Below are 19904 nucleotides of genomic sequence, written 5' to 3'. Positions count from 1 at the left end.
TGATTGACCGGTACTTTATTCCTGTCCACTTTATCTCTCTCCAAAGCTTAATACATAGACCCCTTAGTTACATATAAAGAAACACAGATTTTCTTTGGCCTGAGACGAGTGGATTTTCCACCTTCCCCATTTGGCTGTGGAATTTAGACATTTTCTCTGGTGGAAGTACGTGTTCTGTACAGGACTAACAGCTAATTTTCCCTTATACCCCAACCAACCCAACAAAGTATAATATTGTATTGGGGGTGCAGTATGGGGTGCAGCAGGGCAGCTATACGGGAACAGCAGGAACAGGCACGATGCTCCCAGCTGCTCCCATCACACTGAGCGCCACGCTGTCCTCAACAGACGCTGACATATTAACATATATTGTCCTCAACAGACGCTGACATATTACCGATACAAAGGACCTGAAGTCAGAAGACCATTTGCTTGGAATTTTCTCTGGCTTGTTCAACCACTGTAACATGGCACACTCGTGTGTCTTATTCTCAAGTGTGCCCCCAGATCTAGAGATGCCCAAACCAGTTTACAGCCACCACCGGTTCAGCTGTTATTTACTGGTCTCTTCTTTTCATGTAAAGGGCCAATGTATTTTACTTTTGTTACCTGTGGGGACCAGTGTGATTGTTTTTTATATGGGGGCCAATAGGTTTTTTTTTTCCCCCTGTGATGTCCAATGTGTTTTGTCCTGTGGGGATCTCAAGGTGCGCCTTGGCAATTTTAAAATCTTATTTAGTGTTCCGCAAGTTAAAAAGGTTGAAAATCACTGATATATTGCACGATGCACCTTGTGTCAGCCCCACGCACAGGTATGGTCTGAGGGAGGGGTAACTGTCCCCCACAGGTACATCATGTTTTTATTTACCGGTGTCAGGTTATTGGGTGTCAATGGGACAATTATAGAGCAGATTTAGCTGCAAGCACATCCGGAAATCATGGAAACAGCTGTGACTTTCCCTCATGGGAACCACTGCTGAGCACTGCCTTACCTACTAACTGTAGGGTGTCCACCAAGGCTCTGTCCTTGGTCCCCTCCTGTTCCCTCTATACGTCCTATCTAGATGAGCTCATCTGCTTATGTGACCTCCAATATCACCTCTATGCTGATGATACCTCTCCTCTCCTGACTTCTCCCATGCTCTCCTCACTTGTATCTCCAACTGTCTCTCCGCTATTTCTCCCTGGATGTCCCACTTTCTTACACGTAAGACTGAGCTGATCATCTTCCCACCTTTCCCACATACCCGCATCTCCCCCAATCTTACTGTTTATTGATGGCACCACTATCTCCTAACTTGGAGTCATCCTTTGCCTCCTTCCTCTGCTTCACACCACACATTTAGCACCTCTCACAGTCCTGTTGTTTCCATCTCAGAGATATCACCAGGATCAAACTCTTTCTCTCCCAGGATTCTACCAAGACCCTCATCCACTCACTGGTCATCTCCTGTTGGATTATACTCCCTATAACAGCCCCTAACTCATGCTCCACCCTAATACTTATTTCAATGTCCTGACCCTCATGCAGCAATGTTCTATAATATGTACATGTGCTACATTGTCTTGCACTGTGCAGCATTATATTCTTGTTCTGCTCATTTGTTTTTGTACCTTGTGACACCATAATAATAAATAAAGAATAATAATAATATTAACTAAACAGTTGGCGAGGAATTAGCATGTGCCAGCGGCTGCTGGTTGCCCTCTGGCTGACAGAGATGCCCAGGCTCCCCTACCTGGGGATGCCCTGCTTTCTCTCTGTGCTGAGATGTGATGAGCAATCTCAGAACAGCAGTTAGCCTATCACCCTGATAAGCAGCACTATGGGAAGTGACTGGCATCATAGTGAGCCCACTTACTTTGGTTTCTCCAGAGGATCTGGCTCATTACGTCCGAGCCCGGCTGGACATTTCTCTGCCTCCTCTGCAGACAGGAGATGGAGTTCTGCTTCCACTTTACCCTGATCAAAGACAGAATGTTACGTTATTCTATCAATAGAACTTCCCCAACCATATGTTCCCTCATCTGCCCATCCAGATAGGTTCCAGACATCGGGCAATATATAAAGCCACCAGGGCACCTGGCGTGGGAAATATTCTGTCTTACCGTGAGTTCTAGCTCATCATTCTCATTCCGGGCCACGAACGGCCACCATCCTTTCACCCTCTTCTGCTTGAAGATAGAGACCATTGGCAAATCGACTTCTGGAGCCACCATGTCTATAGAACACTGCTTTGCCGTCTTTGCTCCACGAGGGAAACGGTTCAAGTCCAATTCAATTGCACCTGATGGTGAAAAGGCAAGAAATATTACTGACACCACCACCACCACCACCTTACATACACATGGGTATATCCTGATCACAGTGGTGATACCTGCGCCAGAGATTGCTAGCCTGCGGACAATTGCCCATCTCGCCTTCTACTATGTATGCAGAACAAGTTCTCCAATTTGCGCTAATAGAGAAATGAATCGGTCGCTGTAGACACTTAGTTCCCCACTAGTAGGAACTACTACTACACATAAACACCAACAATAGTGTCTTCAGCGCCCTATAATTTTTGATGTCTTAAACTATAATTGATATATAAAATGAATAAATGAATATAAAAACAATATACACTTAAAGCTTCTTGTTTCTTGTGGAATAAATTTTCTTTTTATTTTCACAGAGCTTTGTCTTAAAGCTCTGTGAAAATAAAAAGAAAATTTATTCCACAAGAAACAAGAAGCTTCAAGGGTATATTGTTTTTATATTCATTTATTCATTTTATATATCAATTATAGTTTAAGACATCAAAAATTATAGGGCGCTGAATACACTATTGTTGGTGTTTATATATATGTATATATATATATATATATATATATATATATATGTTTACAGAGTATTTGTCTGACTGATTCTTCTGCTAATATATATCAATACAAGAATAATTGATTGAACTTGGCTCATTTTAAGACTTTAAGATATTGTAGTATTCTCTAAGACATTGGAGTACCTAACCTGGCTAGCCTTTCCTCCTATCCCAATGTAACCACACCTAACCTGGCTATCCTTTCCTCATATCCCAATGTAACCATACCCAACCTGGTTAGGCTTTCCTCATAGCCCAATGTAACCATACCTAACCTAGCTATCCTTTCCTCATATCCCAATGTAACCATCCGTAACCTGGCTAGCCTTTTCTCATAGCCCAATGTAACCATACCTAACCTGGCTAGCCTTTCCTCATCGCCCAATGTAACACCACTGACCTGGCTAGCCATTCCTCATAGCCCAATGTAACCACATCTAACCTGGCTAGCCTTTCCTCCTAGCCCAATGTAACCACACCTAACCTGGCTAGCCTTTCCTCATCGCCCTATGTAACCATATCTAATCTGGCTAGCCTTTCCTCATAGCCCAATGTAACCACACCTAACCTGGCTAGCCTTTCCTCCTATCCCAATGTAACCACACCTAACCTGGCTATCCTTTCCTCATATCCCAATGTAACCATACCCAACCTGGTTAGGCTTTCCTCATAGCCCAATGTAACCATACCTAACCTGGCTAGCCTTTCCTCATCGCCCAATGTAACACCACTAACCTGGCTAGCCATTCCTCATAGCCCAATGTAACCACACCTAACCTGGCTATCCTTTCCTCATATCCCAATGTAACCATCCCTAACCTGGCTAGCCTTTTCTCATAGCCCAATGTAACCATACCTAACCTGGCTAGCCTTTCCTCATCGCCCAATGTAACACCACTAACCTGGCTAGCCATTCCTCATAGCCCAATGTAACCACATCTAACCTGGCTAGCCTTTCCTCCTAGCCCAATGTAACCACACCTAACCTGGCTAGCCTTTCCTCATCGCCCTATGTAACCATATCTAATCTGGCTAGCCTTTCCTCATAGCCCAATGTAACCACACCTAACCTGGCTAGCCTTTCCTCATCGCCGAATGTAACAATACCTAACCTGGCTAGCCTTTCCTCATAACCCAGTGTAACCACACCTAACCTGGCTAGCCTTTCCTCATAGCCCAATGTAACCATCCCTAACCTGGCTAGCCTTTTCTCATAGCCCAATGTAACCATACCTAACCTGGCTAGCCTTTCCTCATCGCCCAATGTAACACCACTAACCTGGCTAGCCATTCCTCATAGCCCAATGTAACCACATCTAACCTGGCTAGCCTTTCCTCCTAGCCCAATGTAACCACACCTAACCTGGCTAGCCTTTCCTCATCGCCCTATGTAACCATATCTAATCTGGCTAGCCTTTCCTCATAGCCCAATGTAACCACACCTAACCTGGCTAGCCTTTCCTCATCGCCAAATGTAAAAATATCTAACCTGGCTAGCCTTTCCTCATAACCCAGTGTAACCACACCTAACCTGGCTAGCCTTTCCTCATAGCCCAATGTAACCACACCTAACCTGGCTAGCCTTTCCTCCTAGCCCAATGTAACCACACCTAACCTGGCTAGCCTTTCCTCATAGCCCAATGTAACCACACCTAACCTGGCTAGCCTTTCCTCCTATCCCAATGTAACCACACCTAACCTGGCTATCCTTTCCTCATATCCCAATGTAACCATACCCAACCTGGTTAGGCTTTCCTCATAGCCCAATGTAACCATACCTAACCTGGCTAGCCTTTCCTCATCGCCCAATGTAACACCACTAACCTGGCTAGCCATTCCTCATAGCCCAAAGTAACCACACCTAACCTGGCTATCCTTTCCTCATATCCCAATGTAACCATCCCTAACCTGGCTAGCCTTTTCTCATAGACCAATGTAACCATACCTAACCTGGCTAGCCTTTCCTCATCGCCCAATGTAACACCACTAACCTGGCTAGCCATTCCTCATAGCCCAATGTAACCACATCTAACCTGGCTAGCCATTCCTCCTAGCCCAATGTAACCACACCTAACCTGGCTAGCCTTTCCTCATCGCCCTATGTAACCATATCTAATCTGGCTAGCCTTTCCTCATAGCCCAATGTAACCACACCTAACCTGGCTAGCCTTTCCTCATCGCCGAATGTAACAATACCTAACCTGGCTAGCCTTTCCTCATAACCCAGTGTAACCACACCTAACCTGGCTAGCCTTTCCTCATAGCCCAATGTAACCATCCCTAACCTGGCTAGCCTTTTCTCATAGCCCAATGTAACCATACCTAACCTGGCTAGCCTTTCCTCATCGCCCAATGTAACACCACTAACCTGGCTAGCCATTCCTCATAGCCCAATGTAACCACATCTAACCTGGCTAGCCTTTCCTCCTAGCCCAATGTAACCACACCTAACCTGGCTAGCCTTTCCTCATCGCCCTATGTAACCATATCTAATCTGGCTAGCCTTTCCTCATCGCCGAATGTAACAATACCTAACCTGGCTAGCCTTTCCTCATAACCCAGTGTAACCACACCTAACCTGGCTAGCCTTTCCTCATAGCCCAATGTAACCACACCTAACCTGGCTAGCCTTGCTCATTCCCCAATGTAACCACACCTAACCTGGCTAGCTTTTCCTTATACCCCAATGTAACCACCCCTAACCTGGCTAGCCTTTCCTCATAGCCCAATGTAACCACACCTAACCTGGCTAGCTTTTCCTTATACCCCAATGTAACCACCCCTAACCTGGCAAGCCTTTCCTCATAGCCCAATGTAACCACACCTAACCTGGCTAGCCTTTCCTCATACCCCAATGTAACCACGAGAAAAAAAGGGTGTGTGGCCCCGGCTCACGCAGTGAGATGGGACCTGGGGCGCTTGACAGGAGCTGTTTTTACCCAGCTGCTGCTCTGAAACGGGATGGTCAGTCCCGTGAAAACCAAAGAACAAAACAAAACAAGTGAGCAGCGCTGTAATAAAAAAGGATCGATTGGTTAATCTATCACAAGATTTTAATGGCAGATACATGTTATAAGGTGAAGGTCACCAGCAATATTAAAATAGATACTGTGCAGGATTTCCTTTGATAAAGCTACCAGGAGTAGCAAAACGCGTAAGCAGGACCCTTTGCCACATCCTCCCAACCTTTTTATTCTCTAACACCGATTTGGCGAACCCCCAACTGGATGCTATATTTCCATCTCCCTAATCTGGCTACAAATCTTTATTGCCCCACAGGAGGTTGAGGACATTGCCGCACTTCAACACCACGCCTTGGAAGGAGTTGGTTATTTGTGCCACCTTGGGCCACTCCTGTCCAACGGCGACACCGCGGCGGTTCTCCCTCTGGGCCAGAATTTGGGAACCAAGCCTATCCCTCTGGATATTACATCCGGGACTGTCTATCATTCCAAGTCTCCACGGTTGGTGAGGATTGTGAACTTTTTATTGTTACATGTGTATCTATTTTAATATTGCTGGTGACCTTCACCTCTTAACATATATCTGCCATTAAAATCTTGTGATAGATTAACCAATCGATCCTTTTTTATTACAGCCCCAATGTAACCACACCTAACCTGGCTAGCCTTTCCTCATACCCCAATGTAACCACACTTAACCTGGCTAGCCTTTCCTCATACCCCAATGTAACCACACCTAACCTGGCTAGCCTTTCCTCATACCCCAATGTAACCACACCTAACCTGGCCAGCCTTCCCTCATACCCCAATGTAACCACACCTAACCTGGCTAGCCTTCCTCATACCCCAATGTAACCACACCTAACCTGGCTAGCCTTTCCTCATACCCCAATGTAACCACACCTAACCTGGCTAGCCTTTCCTCACACCCCAATGTAACCACACCTAACCTGGCCAGCCTTCCCTCATACCCCAATGTAACCACACCTAACCTGGCTAGCCTTCCTCATACCCCAATGTAACCACACCTAACCTGGCTAGCCTTCCTCATACCCCAATGTAACCACACCTAACCTAGCTAGTCTTTCCTCATATCCCAGTGTAACCACACCTAACCTGGCTAGCCTTTCCTCATACCCCAATGTAACCACACCTAACCTGGCCAGCCTTCCCTCATACCCCAATGTAACCACACCTAACCTGGCTAGCCTTCCTCATACCCCAATGTAACCACACCTAACCTGGCTAGCCTTCCTCCTACCCCAATGTAATCACACCTAACCTGGCTAATCTTTCCTCATATCCCAGTGTAACCACACCTAACCTGGCTTGCCAAATACTCATTCTCTAAGACATGGGAGTACTCTTGCTATCTAAGACATGGGTGTACTCTTGCTCTCTATAACATGGAGTACTTTTGCTATCTAAGACATGGGAGTACTCCTGCACTCTATAACATGGAGTACTTTTGCTCATTAAGAATAGGGGAGTGATTGAGCTTAGTTTTTTGGCTGAATATGACCCTGTTCCGATGTTTTGGGGACTAGGATTATGTGCAGCCCCCCTGTATAAACGCCTATGGCGACTTTCACAGTCACCGAGGCATTCGCACACATCGAGGCGGGCAGGGGGCGGACAGGGGGATGGCACATGGGAATGCCCAGCATTTCCATCATGTTGCTCCTCTAAAGCAATTGATACCCCATCACCATATCACTCCCCATAGCATAGGCACGTACCGAGAAAGTCATCTGCGGAGAAGTGGTCGGCATCCCACACCTGTAGCGTCAGGCGGGCCGGGATCTTGTACTCCGTCTCATCCCAGGAGAACATAGATTCTTTCTTGGAGATGACGATCTTCTCTTCGGCAACCAAGTAATCAAAGGGAAACAGGAACCTCCAGTTGAAATTCCCCTCTCCGGTAAGCGAGTGGTAGTGGACATCCGTGTCCTGCTTATCTTCCTGCTGCCCCTTCAGCCACCTACGTATCGCACCCGGTGCCAAAGGCAGTGGACAGAGATTAAATGAATAGGTGTCTCAAAAACATTGAAAAAGTTATCCTAACGTATCCCCAATGTAATATCGGTGGCTTCTAATTTAAAAATTGTTACTTAGTGTTAAGTAAAAGGGAAGTAACAGTATACGGGCAGCAGTGCTAAATACCTTCCCCAATATGGTGAACCTTTATCCCAGGGCCCTCACTTACCATGACTCTTCCCTTTGTCAGGCACTACAGTAGCAGTGTGGTCACTATCTGCAGGAATACTATAGAACTACCTTTGCCAGCCCTCTCTCTCCATCGCCCCCACCAGGTAGTGTAGGGAAAAGACCTCCTCAACTGGGCTGCATAGAATGGCCAATATATACGCTATGAGAGCATCTGCTATCTATGCATCGCTGGATTAATAGGGAGAACTCAGGGGGTCAGTAACTCTGGGCCCCCCTCTATCTAGGGGCCCCCTGTCGTTGGCATGTGATTGCCATGCGCAAAAGCTAAAGGGTTTGTGCTTGGGAGTGGGGTAGTGCTGCAGCTTCACCTATCTGTCAATGTGACAAGGATTAATGGTGCTGAGCATTGGGAGCCAAGGCACACTGACTGCACAAGTGTGCAGTGCATTACTGGGAGTTAAGTCCATTGAGACTGCACAAGAGGTCAGAGGCTGAGAGGCTTGGGCTAAGCTCTGATTGGTGGAGCTCATCATATACTTGAGCTCAGCAGCAGCGGCCTCATCATGGGAGGGTTTTTAATCAGAGGCAGCGCTGAGTCTCCCATGCAGTTTGCGGCCAGTAATGACAAGTGGGAGCAGACCCCCCTGTCTAAAGTGACCCAGGCCCCCTGAAGGCTAAATCCGGCCCTGTATCTATGGACAGAACTTTAAAGATGGCGATTATACCAATTAGACCTAGCTGGCCCAGTTTTATGAACCTGCAAGCACCTAACAAACATCATAAATCTATTCATCAGCATTACAGTAATATCCATAGTTACTGGCACAGGAGTAATATTTGGTGCATCTCCTTCTAACATTTATAAAAACAGTAAATATTTATACGTCTTCCCTGCTTCCCTACCAGAACAACTGGGAGAACCTGGCATTAAATACTTTTTTGTTTAATGAATGCTGACCACATAGGTGCAGGGAGCTGCTATGGGGCCCCAGAGCTGAGAGGGGCCACCTTCCCTGTCACAGTTACTTGTGTTATATACAGGGGTGTAGCTACCATAGGTGCAGGAGGTGTAGCTGCTATGGGGCCCAGAGCTGAGAGGGGCCACCTCCCCTGTCACAGTTATATGTGTTATATACAGGGTGTAGCTACCATAGGTGCAAGGGGTGCAGCTGCTATGGGCCCAGAGCTGAGAGGGGCCACCTTCCCTGTCACAGCTACATGTGTTATATACAGGGTGTAGCTACCATATGTGCAGGGGGAGCAGCTGCTATGGGGCCCAGAGCTGAGAGGGCCACCTTCCCTGTCACAGTTACATGTGTTATATACAGGGGTGTAGCTACCATAGGTACATGGAGTACAGCTGCTATTGGGGCCCAGAGCTGAAAGGGGCCACCTTCCCTGTCACAGTTACATGTGTTATATACAGGGGTGTAACTACCATAGGTGCAGGGAGTGCAGCTGCTATGGGGCCCAGAGCTGAGAGGGGCCACCTTCCCTGTCACAGTTACATATGTTATATACAGGGTGTAGCTACCATAGGTGCATGGTGTGCAGCTGCTATGGGACCCAGAGCTGAGAGGGGCCACCTTCCCTGTCACAGTTACAGGTGTTATATACAGGGTGTAGCTACCATAGGTGCAGGAGGTGCAGCTGCTATGGGGCCCAGAGCTGAGAGGGGCCACCTTCCCTGTCACAATTACATGTGTTATATACAGGGTGTAGCTATCATAGGTGTACGGAGTGCAGCTGCTATGGGACCCAGAGCTGAGAGGGGCCACCTTCCCTGTCACAGTTACATGTGTTATATACAGGGTGTAGCTACCATAGGTGCAGGGAGTGCAGCTGCTATGGGGCCAGAGCTGAGAGGGGCCACCTTCCCTGTCACAGTTACATGTGTTATATACAGGGTGTAACTACCATAGGTGTAGGGAGTGCGACTGCTATGGGGCCCAGAGCTGAGAGGGGCCACCTTCCCTGTCACAGTTACTTGTGTTATATACAGGGTGTAACTACCATAGGTGCAGGGAGTGCAGCTGCTATGGGGCCAGAGCTGAGAGGGGCCACCTTCCCTGTCACAGTTACATGTGTTATATACAGGGTGTAACTACCATAGGTGCAGGGAGTGCAGCTGCTATGGGGCCCAGAGCTGAGAGGGGCCACCTTCCCTGTCACAGTTACATATGTTATATACAGGGTGTAGCTACCATAGGTGCAGGGAGTGCAGCTGCTATGGAGCCAGAGCTGAGAGGGGCCACCTTCCCTGTCACAGTTACATGTGTTATATACAGGGTGTAACTACCATAGGTGCAGGGAGTGCAGCTGCTATGGGGCCCAGAGCTGAGAGGGGCCACCTTCCCTGTCACAGTTACATATGTTATATACAGGGTGTAGCTACCATAGGTGCATGGTGTGCAGCTGCTATGGGACCCAGAGCTGAGAGGGGCCACCTTCCCTGTCACAGTTACATGTGTTATATACATGGGTGTAACTACCATAGGTGCAGGGGGTGCAGCTGCTATGGGGCCCAGAGCTGAGAGGGGCCACCTTCCCTGTCACAGTTACATGTGTTATATACAGGGGTGTAGCTACCATAGGTGCAGGGAGTGCAGCTGCTATGGGGCCCAGAGCTGAGAGGGGCCACCTTCCCTGTCACAGTTATATGTGTTATATACAGGGTGTAGCTACCATAGGTGCAGGGAGTGCAGCTGCTATGGGGCCCAGAGCTGAGAGGGGCCACCTTCCCTGTCACAGTTACATGTGTTATATACAGGGTGTAGCTATCATAGGTGTACGGAGTGCAGCTGCTATGGGACCCAGAGCTGAGAGGGGCCACCTTCCCTGTCACAGTTACATGTGTTATATACAGGGTGTAGCTACCATAGGTGCAGGGAGTGCAGCTGCTATGGGGCCAGAGCTGAGAGGGGCCACCTTCCCTGTCACAGTTACATGTGTTATATACAGGGTGTAACTACCATAGGTGTAGGGAGTGCGACTGCTATGGGGCCCAGAGCTGAGAGGGGCCACCTTCCCTGTCACAGTTACTTGTGTTATATACAGGGTGTAACTACCATAGGTGCAGGGAGTGCAGCTGCTATGGGGCCAGAGCTGAGAGGGGCCACCTTCCCTGTCACAGTTACATGTGTTATATACAGGGTGTAACTACCATAGGTGCAGGGAGTGCAGCTGCTATGGGGCCCAGAGCTGAGAGGGGCCACCTTCCCTGTCACAGTTACATATGTTATATACAGGGTGTAGCTACCATAGGTGCAGGGAGTGCAGCTGCTATGGAGCCAGAGCTGAGAGGGGCCACCTTCCCTGTCACAGTTACATGTGTTATATACAGGGTGTAACTACCATAGGTGCAGGGAGTGCAGCTGCTATGGGGCCCAGAGCTGAGAGGGTCCACCTTCCCTGTCACAGTTACATATGTTATATACAGGGTGTAGCTACCATAGGTGCATGGTGTGCAGCTGCTATGGGACCCAGAGCTGAGAGGGGCCACCTTCCCTGTCACAGTTACATGTGTTATATACAGGGTGTAGCTTCCATAGGTGCAGGGAGTGCAGCTGTTATGGGGCCCAGAGCTGAGAGGGGCCACCTTCCCTGTCACAGTTACATGTGTTATATACAGGGGTGTAGCTACCATAGGTGCAGGGGGTGCAGCTGCTATGGGGCCCAGAGCTGAGAGGGGCCACCTTCCCTGTCACAGTTACATGTGTTATATACAAGGGTGTAGCTACCATAGGTGCAGGGAGTGCAGCTGCTAAGGGGCCCAGAGCTGAAAGGGGCCACCTTCCCTGTCACAGTTACATGTGTTATATACAGGGGTGTAGCTACCATAGGTGCAGGGAGTACAGCTGCTATGGGGCCCAGAGCTGAAAGTGGCCACCTTCCCTGTCACAGTTACATGTGTTATATACAGTTGTGTAACTACCATAGGTGCAGGGAGTGCAGCTGCTATGGGGCCCAGAGCTGAGAGGGGCCACCTTCCCTGTCACAGTTACATGTGTTATATACAGGGTGTAGCTACCATAGGTGTAGGGAGTGCAGCTGCTATGGGGCCCAGAGCTGAGAGGGGCCACCTTCCCTGTCACAGTTACATGTGTTATATACAGGGTGTAGCTATCATAGGTGCAGGGAGTGCAGCTGCTATGGGGCCCAGAGCTGAGAGGGGCCACCTTCCCTGTCACAGTTACATGTGTTATATACAGGGGTGTAACTACCATAGGTGCAGAGGGTGCAGCTGCTATGGGCCCAGAGCTGAAAGTGGCCACCTTCCCTGTCACAGTTACATGTGTTATATACAGGGGTGTAGCTACCATAGGTGCAGGGAGTGCAGCTGCTATGGACCAAGAGCTGAGAGGGGCCACCTTCCCTGTCACAGTTACATGTGTTATATACAGGGTGTAGCTACCATAGGTGCAGGGAGTGTAGCTGCTATGGGGCCAAGAGCTGAGAGGGGCCACCTTCCCTGTCACAGTTACATGTGTTATACCTAGGGTGTAGCTACCATAGGTGCAGGGAGTACAGCTGCTATGGGGCTCAGAGCTGAGAGGGGCCACCTTCCCTGTCACAGTTACATGTGGTATATACAGGGGTGTAACTACCATAGGTGCAGGGAGTGTAGCTGCTATGGGGCCCAGAGCTGAGAGGGGCCACCTTCCCTGTCACAGTTACATGTGTTATACCTAGGGTGTAGCTACCATAGGTGCAGGGAGTGCAGCTGCTATGGGGCCCAGAGCTGAGAGGGGCCACCTTCCCTGTCACAGTTACATGTGTTATATACAGGGGTGTAGCTACCATAGGTGCAGGGGGTGCAGCTGCTATGGGGCCCAGAGCTGAGAGGGGCCACCTTCCCTGTCACAGTTACATGTGTTATATACAGGGGTGTAGCTACCATAGGTGCCGGGGGTTCAGCTGCTATGGGGCCCAGAGCTGAGAGGGGGCATCTTCCCTGTTACATCTGTTATATACAGTTTGGGAGGTACATAGGGGCCCTTACAAGTTTTTTTATGGGGCCTAAAACACCTCTTTACGCCCCTGATGCCCACCCCTGCAGGGTCTCAAATTAAATATCCTGCAAACGTGTTCTATCGTGGTCCAGGGAATACAGTTGTACGACATTAGGCATAGTTACAAATACACAATATATGAGTGAATCTGCCCATGGAGAAATGACATGCAGCGTAAAGCAACAAGCATTGTGGGGAAACACACGTAACAGTCCCCATGCTCCCCCCCACCCCACACACAGACAGGAAGACAGGTAGCACCGCACGATAGGACAGCCAACATGCCATGCAAAATGCTCGGGTGATGCAGTCATCTTTATCTGCAGAATGGAGGCTCCTCGGACGTAACCCCTTTGTTACTGCAGGGTCACACATGGCGAACTTAAGGCCCTTTCAGAAACAAGGAGGTTATGGAGACACTTACCTGGGGCCGAGGAACACAATGCAAAAAATTATAATTATACGTTGGGTAGAATATTAATAAATAATATAAAAAAATCAGCCCTTGTTTTATTAATTAGTGCAAACACATGAAACACACTGTGTGCAGTCACACCCGCTCCTGGAGGCATCTCTAGCTGGTGGGATTGTGTGGTGGAACCAGGGTGAGAAAGACCTCTCCAGTGCTGAGGATTACGGGAGATCTCTTGGTCTGGGGGCCGTAGAAGAAACGCCCAGTTTTACTGATTGGTGCAGTGAATGTGGGAGGGTGGTTGGCGCTAACCAATCCAATGACATTGACTGTCTTCATTAAGGTTTTGTAGAAACATACAACAGAGGCGGCTTCATCTACCATACACAGGCCTAGATTGTACTTTTTCTGCTGGACATTTATTCCAAACATCTGCTAAATCCTTGTATTCCTGGTCATACACCCCTACCATTTCTGATAGTGGATCTCCCACAAATTTATACTGGAACCCCAAATATTGAGTTTTGATACATTCCTAGGGTTTTCCTGCACCTTTGTGGGCTTCTACCCAGTCTTTAAGTCATTTTTCACTCGTTGAGTTACTAGTATGCCGCCTTGTCTCTATGGGAGCCGCCTGTTATGGGAGTGTCCCTGGCATGTCGGTGAAAGTATTTGCCTATAGGTGGCCTGTACATGGACAAAGACAAAAGTTACAATGGTGCAAGCCCTTCCCTTTACACCATGGAAGGGCTCGTTAGTGGCAATAATGTTGCATACAATAGTGTAGACCCAGATTAGGCTATACGCCTTTTCTGTAGACTATTCCCCTGTTCCCAAATTATTAGGGGTGTGGGTAAAATAAATCTATTTATTTTGTTAGCAATTGGTGAGACCCAATTTGGTGACCTCAAATACTGAAGAGTAGTTTCATGTGACAAAAGACCCAACAGCGCCACCACATGGCAACCCAGACACGAGCTAGAGATGGGAGCGAGCTGGAAAAGGGTGCAGCATTTCAGTGCAGTTCAGTGCAGTGGTGCAAGCAGTGATGGCAGGGGGTATGAACATTCTATGCGCCCAGGGTTAGGCGGGTTAGAGGGGAAGGGGGAGTGGGCTGTGGGTGTTAGAAGTATACGGGCCGTGCATCATTACCCCTTGACATAGATGTCAGACATCTTCTCTCCTGTCATGAACGCATCATCTTCTAGAATCACTTCATCAGTGTTCCAAATTATAACACGCAGCTCAAAACTAGTCGCCAACAGCACGACGGTAAACAAAGAGGAAAAGAGAGACAAAGAAACCAAACAAAAGTAAAATAAAAAACAGGAGCAAAAAAAAAAAAAGGGCAAAATTCTGTTAATCACGCACAACACAAAAGCAAAAAAAACCCGGCAATAGCGGCAGCATGGACACTGGTGTGAGCGCGCCATGAGTGTACACAGAAGCCCACACACAACACAAAGAGTCAAGTGTTCGCTTGTACGTACCCCCTGACAAAAATGTCACTAGACTTTTCTCCTGTGAAGTAATCATCATCCTCCAGGATTACCTCATCGGTATTCCATATTATCACTCTAAGCTCGTATCTGGCAAGGAGATAGTGAGACAGGTGAGAGGCGGTCATGTCGGGGACAGGGGTGGGGTGGAACTATCGGGAGGAGACGGAGGACATCACCTCCGGGGATCTGGATCCTTCAAACCACCAACTTGATGTACAGAAGTCCAGGGGATGTCACCTTCTGTGAAGGGTTCATCAGAAGCCTATTCGGGAGTCAACGGGAAATGGCTATTCCCAGTCGGGTTCCATTTTGTGTTGTAACAAATTGCATTGTATGGAGCTGTAGGGATAACATAATCTGCCAGCACAATTTTTGGCGAGGTCAGAGTGATAAATAAAACTATTTTTGTAGTCAGGAGGAACTACACGTAGGCCGAGGGTCCAGCAATGGTAGAATCTACCAGTAAAGCCAATCAGAAGAACTTCAGAACCAGTGCCTAGTTTACAGTCTTCAATAAATTATCAAGACATGAACGTATGAATGGCTGTAGCCATGGTGACCAAATGACTTCTACTAGAGTAAAGCTCGGGCCTAGCCAGACGCCACCAGGAACATTACATGCCAATGCACTGAAGACGTTATTGTACTGTAGGCAGGTTGGTCAATATTAAGATAAATTGTGATGATACTTTCTGGATTTATTCACAAAAATTGTTTGCCGCTGATGTAAAAAAAAAAATATTCCCAGTTATCCCAGAATATTATCCTGTCCTCATCGCATGAAAGAGGCAAATAGGAAAAGTCATTTTCGAAGATTAAAAGTCCAAATATTCAGGTACTGGTTGTTGCATATAAATAAACCAGTGTTACATATATATCATACCCTCCAACATGACCCATTCCATTAGGTACAAAATGCTCTGTTCCTGGACTTCCCTGCCAGTGGCAGTTACAGATGTAAGCCTGCAGCACAGTCCAATATTCAAAGAGGGGAGCCACACCAGCTGCCATCCCAAACATCACTGAGAGTTGATGTGACCCCCCCTCTTTGAATATTGGACTGTGTATATACATACATACTAGCCTGGTATGAATAAAAACGCTCATTTTTAAATAGCCAAAAACTAACTACTGTATTACTGTATATTCCGATGGTATTTAGAAATACATATAAACATATTTATTACTCTACACAGGTAAGACATGAGTGACATGTGTTTGCTGGAATTAGTGGGGTCTATGTACTAAGCCGGGAAGAGAAAGATACTGTAAGGTGGATGCAGATAAAGTACCAGTCAATCAGCTCCTAACTGCCATGTTACAGGCTATGGGGGCAATGGCTTAACTAGATATTTTTTACCAACTTATTAAAAAAGTTTCTGGTGCCCCCCCCCCCCCCCATACTGGTCATTAATTATAATTTTTAACTACATGCTCGTTGCCAGGGGTTCCATGCTTATTGCTAAGGGTTTTACGCTAACCGGCATGTCAGCATTCCAGGAATCCTGTCACTTACAAGTAGTGCTGCGCTTCTCTGACAGTCAGCGGCCATTTTTTGGAAGGCCATTTCCAGCAGACTCATGAGGATGACGAGACCGCATGGAATCTGCATAAAACAGGTGTCGGGGACCCCAAACTTCCGTTTGGTCTGTGGTGGTGTTACTATGCCACTGTATGTTGGGGTTTCCAACTACCTGCAGTAAATCAGTAAATCCCCAGAGGCTATCCAATTAGCCTCAGGCATTCAAAAACACAGTGGTTTCACTGAACTTGTGTTAACCGGAAAAATGGTTTTTTTTTTTTCAGCATCCTAATAGGATGGCGCCTATTGTTGCAATTTTTTTTTTTTTGCTCTTATGTTTGAAAAATGGCAGTTGGGAGCTGGTTGGCCAGTATTTAATGTCTTTCCACTTTTACTCTCTCCAATGCCTAGTACATAGACTCATAGGGATACGGTCATTGGGTCACCAGCATTGTTAGACAGTCAATAGGTCGACACCATTAGGTCGACGTGTCTAGGTCGACAGGGTCATTAGGTCGAAATAGGTTAGGTGGACAGTCATTAGGTCGATATGGGGTTTTTCACTGTTTTTTGAGCCGACATGTGCCGACAGGCGGTATTTAATGCCCTACCATCCACTAGGGTGTGGTGGGAGAATAAAATAGTGTTGTGAGTTTAGCGAGGCACCGAGCCCGAAGCATGGCGAGCGCAGCGAGCCATGCGAGGGGACGGGGTGCACTTTAACCTGTGTCCATGTCGACTGGGTCGATATTCGGGTCAAAAGACAGTGAAGAACCCCATGTCAACCTTTTGACTGTCGACCTAACCCATGTCGACCTAATGACCCTGTCGACCTAACCCATGGCGACCTAGACTCACGTCGACCTTCCTGCATGTCGACCATGACACATGTCGACCTAAATGCATGTCGACCTAACGGTGTCAACCTAATGACTGTCTAACAACTTGCTGGTGACAAACTGATCCACACCCGACTCATATACCAGTTACAAATAATATTTAACCATCAACAGCTGAAGACAGATGGAAAATATACAAAGACATAAAATATCATTTGAAAACATAAAAATATATCTGAAGCCACCAAAAACATTCCAGAATTAAGTGAAATTCGATTCTTTTTTTGTTGTTGTTGGTTGTTGTCACGGTTAAAAAACTTGAATCCTTAAACTATGGACCCCATTTTTAATGACCTTCAAAACTGCCCCTCTAGAGAGTAAATTGCTGCAACAATTTGAGTTTTTCATTAGTAAATAGGGGCGGGGCTTATGTGACCAATAAGAAAAAAACTACTGACTAAATAGGCCAAGATATTCAAAATATAACATTGGAGGAATATTGGCGGTGTACTAGTAGACTAGGGATTACTGTGGCTGGAAGGGTGGCGGTGGTGGTTCTGCTTGTGTGGTGGGGTCGGGGAAGGGGGTGGCTCAGGTGAGGTCACTCTGGTTAGATGCCAAAGTTAGAGCTTCTACACCATAAATACTATCAGGTATTGCAGAACCTGCTGAGAATCTTTAGAGATGTCATCATCATCATCATGGTCTTCTCCTTCAGCGGAGGACTTTTGTAAACATTTAGACACAAACTAATCACTTTGTTTTTCTGGTACCTTTTTGGCTTTCTTGGAGAGATGTCAATGGCAGGTCCTGGTGCCGGCATGTCCATCGGAAACATGTCCACCCACATTTCTAAACGACCCTGTAAAGAACAGACTCAAGCGCTCATCAAATGCACCAGGTAATTCTCTGGATCAATGGACCAAGATGCCGTAATGTAGTAGGAGGGATTCTCCATGCGGTTTAGACTGCAGGAGTAGGCCAAGTATTGCCCAGTGATTGGCCTCATTGCCTCCCAGCGTGCCCATTGGCTTGTTAGGTTGATAGGTTGATGGGACTTATTAAATACATTGAGGAGGTTTACTAAAACTTGGAGAGAGATAACGTGTAGAGAAATAAAGTACCAACCAATCAGCTTCTATCATTTTGCCAGTTGGGTTTGTAAAATGACAGGAGCTGATTGGTTCCCCAGGGGAGTATGAGGCCACACGTAGGTATACATAGGAGTGGGGAACCCCTCCTGTATCTCTCCATGTATCTGGGATGCGATTACTAAGATGTGATTAGGGATCTGTTTGCCTGATTAGAGAAAAGGCATCCACATTTAAAACCTTAGGTTTACTGTAGGTGCTGGGGAAAAAGGTGTGCTTTTGATTGAAATTTTGTACATTCCAATCCTAGTTTATATGAGAAAACACATTCCTAGAAGCACTTATAATACAACAGTCAGGCAGGGAAAGACAGCACAATGCCCCATCATGGTCATGACTAGTTTAAGACATTACATTTAAATAAAATGTTATTTGATAACCATTTAATTAATTAAATTTAATTATTTATTTAATTTTTGAATTAAATTATTTCATTGCATGGAATTCAAATATCAATTTGAATAATTAAATTAATAATTCAAATATCAATTTAAATAATTAAATTATTTATTTTTTGAATGACATGTAATTAATTACATGTAAGTCAAATATTAATTTAAATAATTAAATTGATATCATTTTTACTTTAGTAAGTTATCTTTTTTTATAATAATTTATTAATAATTGATGTCAAATAGTTAAATTGAATCAAATAATTTCATTAACTTAATTATTTTAATTAATTTGAATATTAATTTAAACAAAAAGTTGAAATAAATATAGTGAGTAGCTGAATGAAAAATTCCACCGTATACATAATGCGGAGAGTCCACAGACCTCCATCTCTCACCCACTGTTGTGAAAATTGTTATCATGGGTGACATTCTATGGGATGAGATTTGCGTTTTTTGGCGTTAATTAGTAAAAAAATGGCGATATCGCATTTTTCCTTCAAATCGCATATTTAATAGGATGCGCTAAGGGACAGAAATCGCATGTTATGTGCGTTAATGCATGCTGACCAAAAGTGCGAGATAAAATCGCATTTTTATCGCATCCAGATGTTTTCGTAAAGAAAAGTATACAAATCGCTTATTTAATGCAATGCGTTTTCGCAAATCGCACTTTTAAGGTGACTAATATTCGCACTTATTTCAGACCAGGTTCTGTTTGGTGAATTAGCCAGAACCCTGCACAGATCGCAATGTTCTGTGCAGGGTTCTGGTGTAAAAAAAACAAAAAAAAACGGTTAAAATAAAAAAAAAACGAGCGCGGGGTCCCCCGCCAGAGCATAACCAGCCCCGGGCTCATTGAGCCGGTGCTGGTGACATAAAATCAGGGTCCCCGACAAATAGGGGTCCCCTTGATTTAATGAAACCAGCACCAGGCTCAAGGTCCGGCGCTGGTTCCCAAAATACGGGGGACAAAATGACTAGGGGTCCCCCGTATTTTAAGAACCAGCACCGGACCCAACCAGCCAGCAGGGTAATGCCACAGCCGGGGGACACTTATTATATAAGGTCCCGCGGCCAA

At 46.4% G+C, this 19904-nt stretch overlaps 1 protein-coding gene across 26 annotated transcripts in view; it reads right to left on the bottom strand.

Annotated features, from left to right (window-relative positions):
* OTOF (otoferlin) overlaps nt 1–19904 on the bottom strand; it is a 341513-nt gene that overhangs the window by 8583 nt on the left and 313026 nt on the right. For 13 of the 26 annotated variants that reach the window (XM_083178857.1, XM_083178866.1, XM_083178868.1 and 10 more), the window contains 6 exons: nt 18054–18142; nt 14908–15006; nt 14570–14668; nt 7564–7805; nt 2110–2288; nt 1863–1963 (listed from right to left, as the gene is read on the bottom strand). In XM_083178857.1, the coding sequence (XP_083034983.1) occupies nt 1863–1963; nt 2110–2288; nt 7564–7805; nt 14570–14668; nt 14908–15006; nt 18054–18142 (809 nt within the window). The remainder of the gene's footprint in view (nt 1–1862; nt 1964–2109; nt 2289–7563; nt 7806–14569; nt 14669–14907; nt 15007–18053; nt 18143–19904) is intronic. The other 13 variants (XM_083178870.1, XM_083178872.1, XM_083178877.1 and 10 more) reach the window with 3 other exon arrangements.

This window comes from Crinia signifera, chromosome 3 (assembly GCF_055691185.1).
Source record: "Crinia signifera chromosome 3, ASM5569118v1, whole genome shotgun sequence".
Classification (NCBI taxonomy): Eukaryota; Metazoa; Chordata; class Amphibia; order Anura; family Myobatrachidae; genus Crinia; species Crinia signifera.
This window is presented reverse-complemented; position numbering and strand designations above follow the sequence as displayed.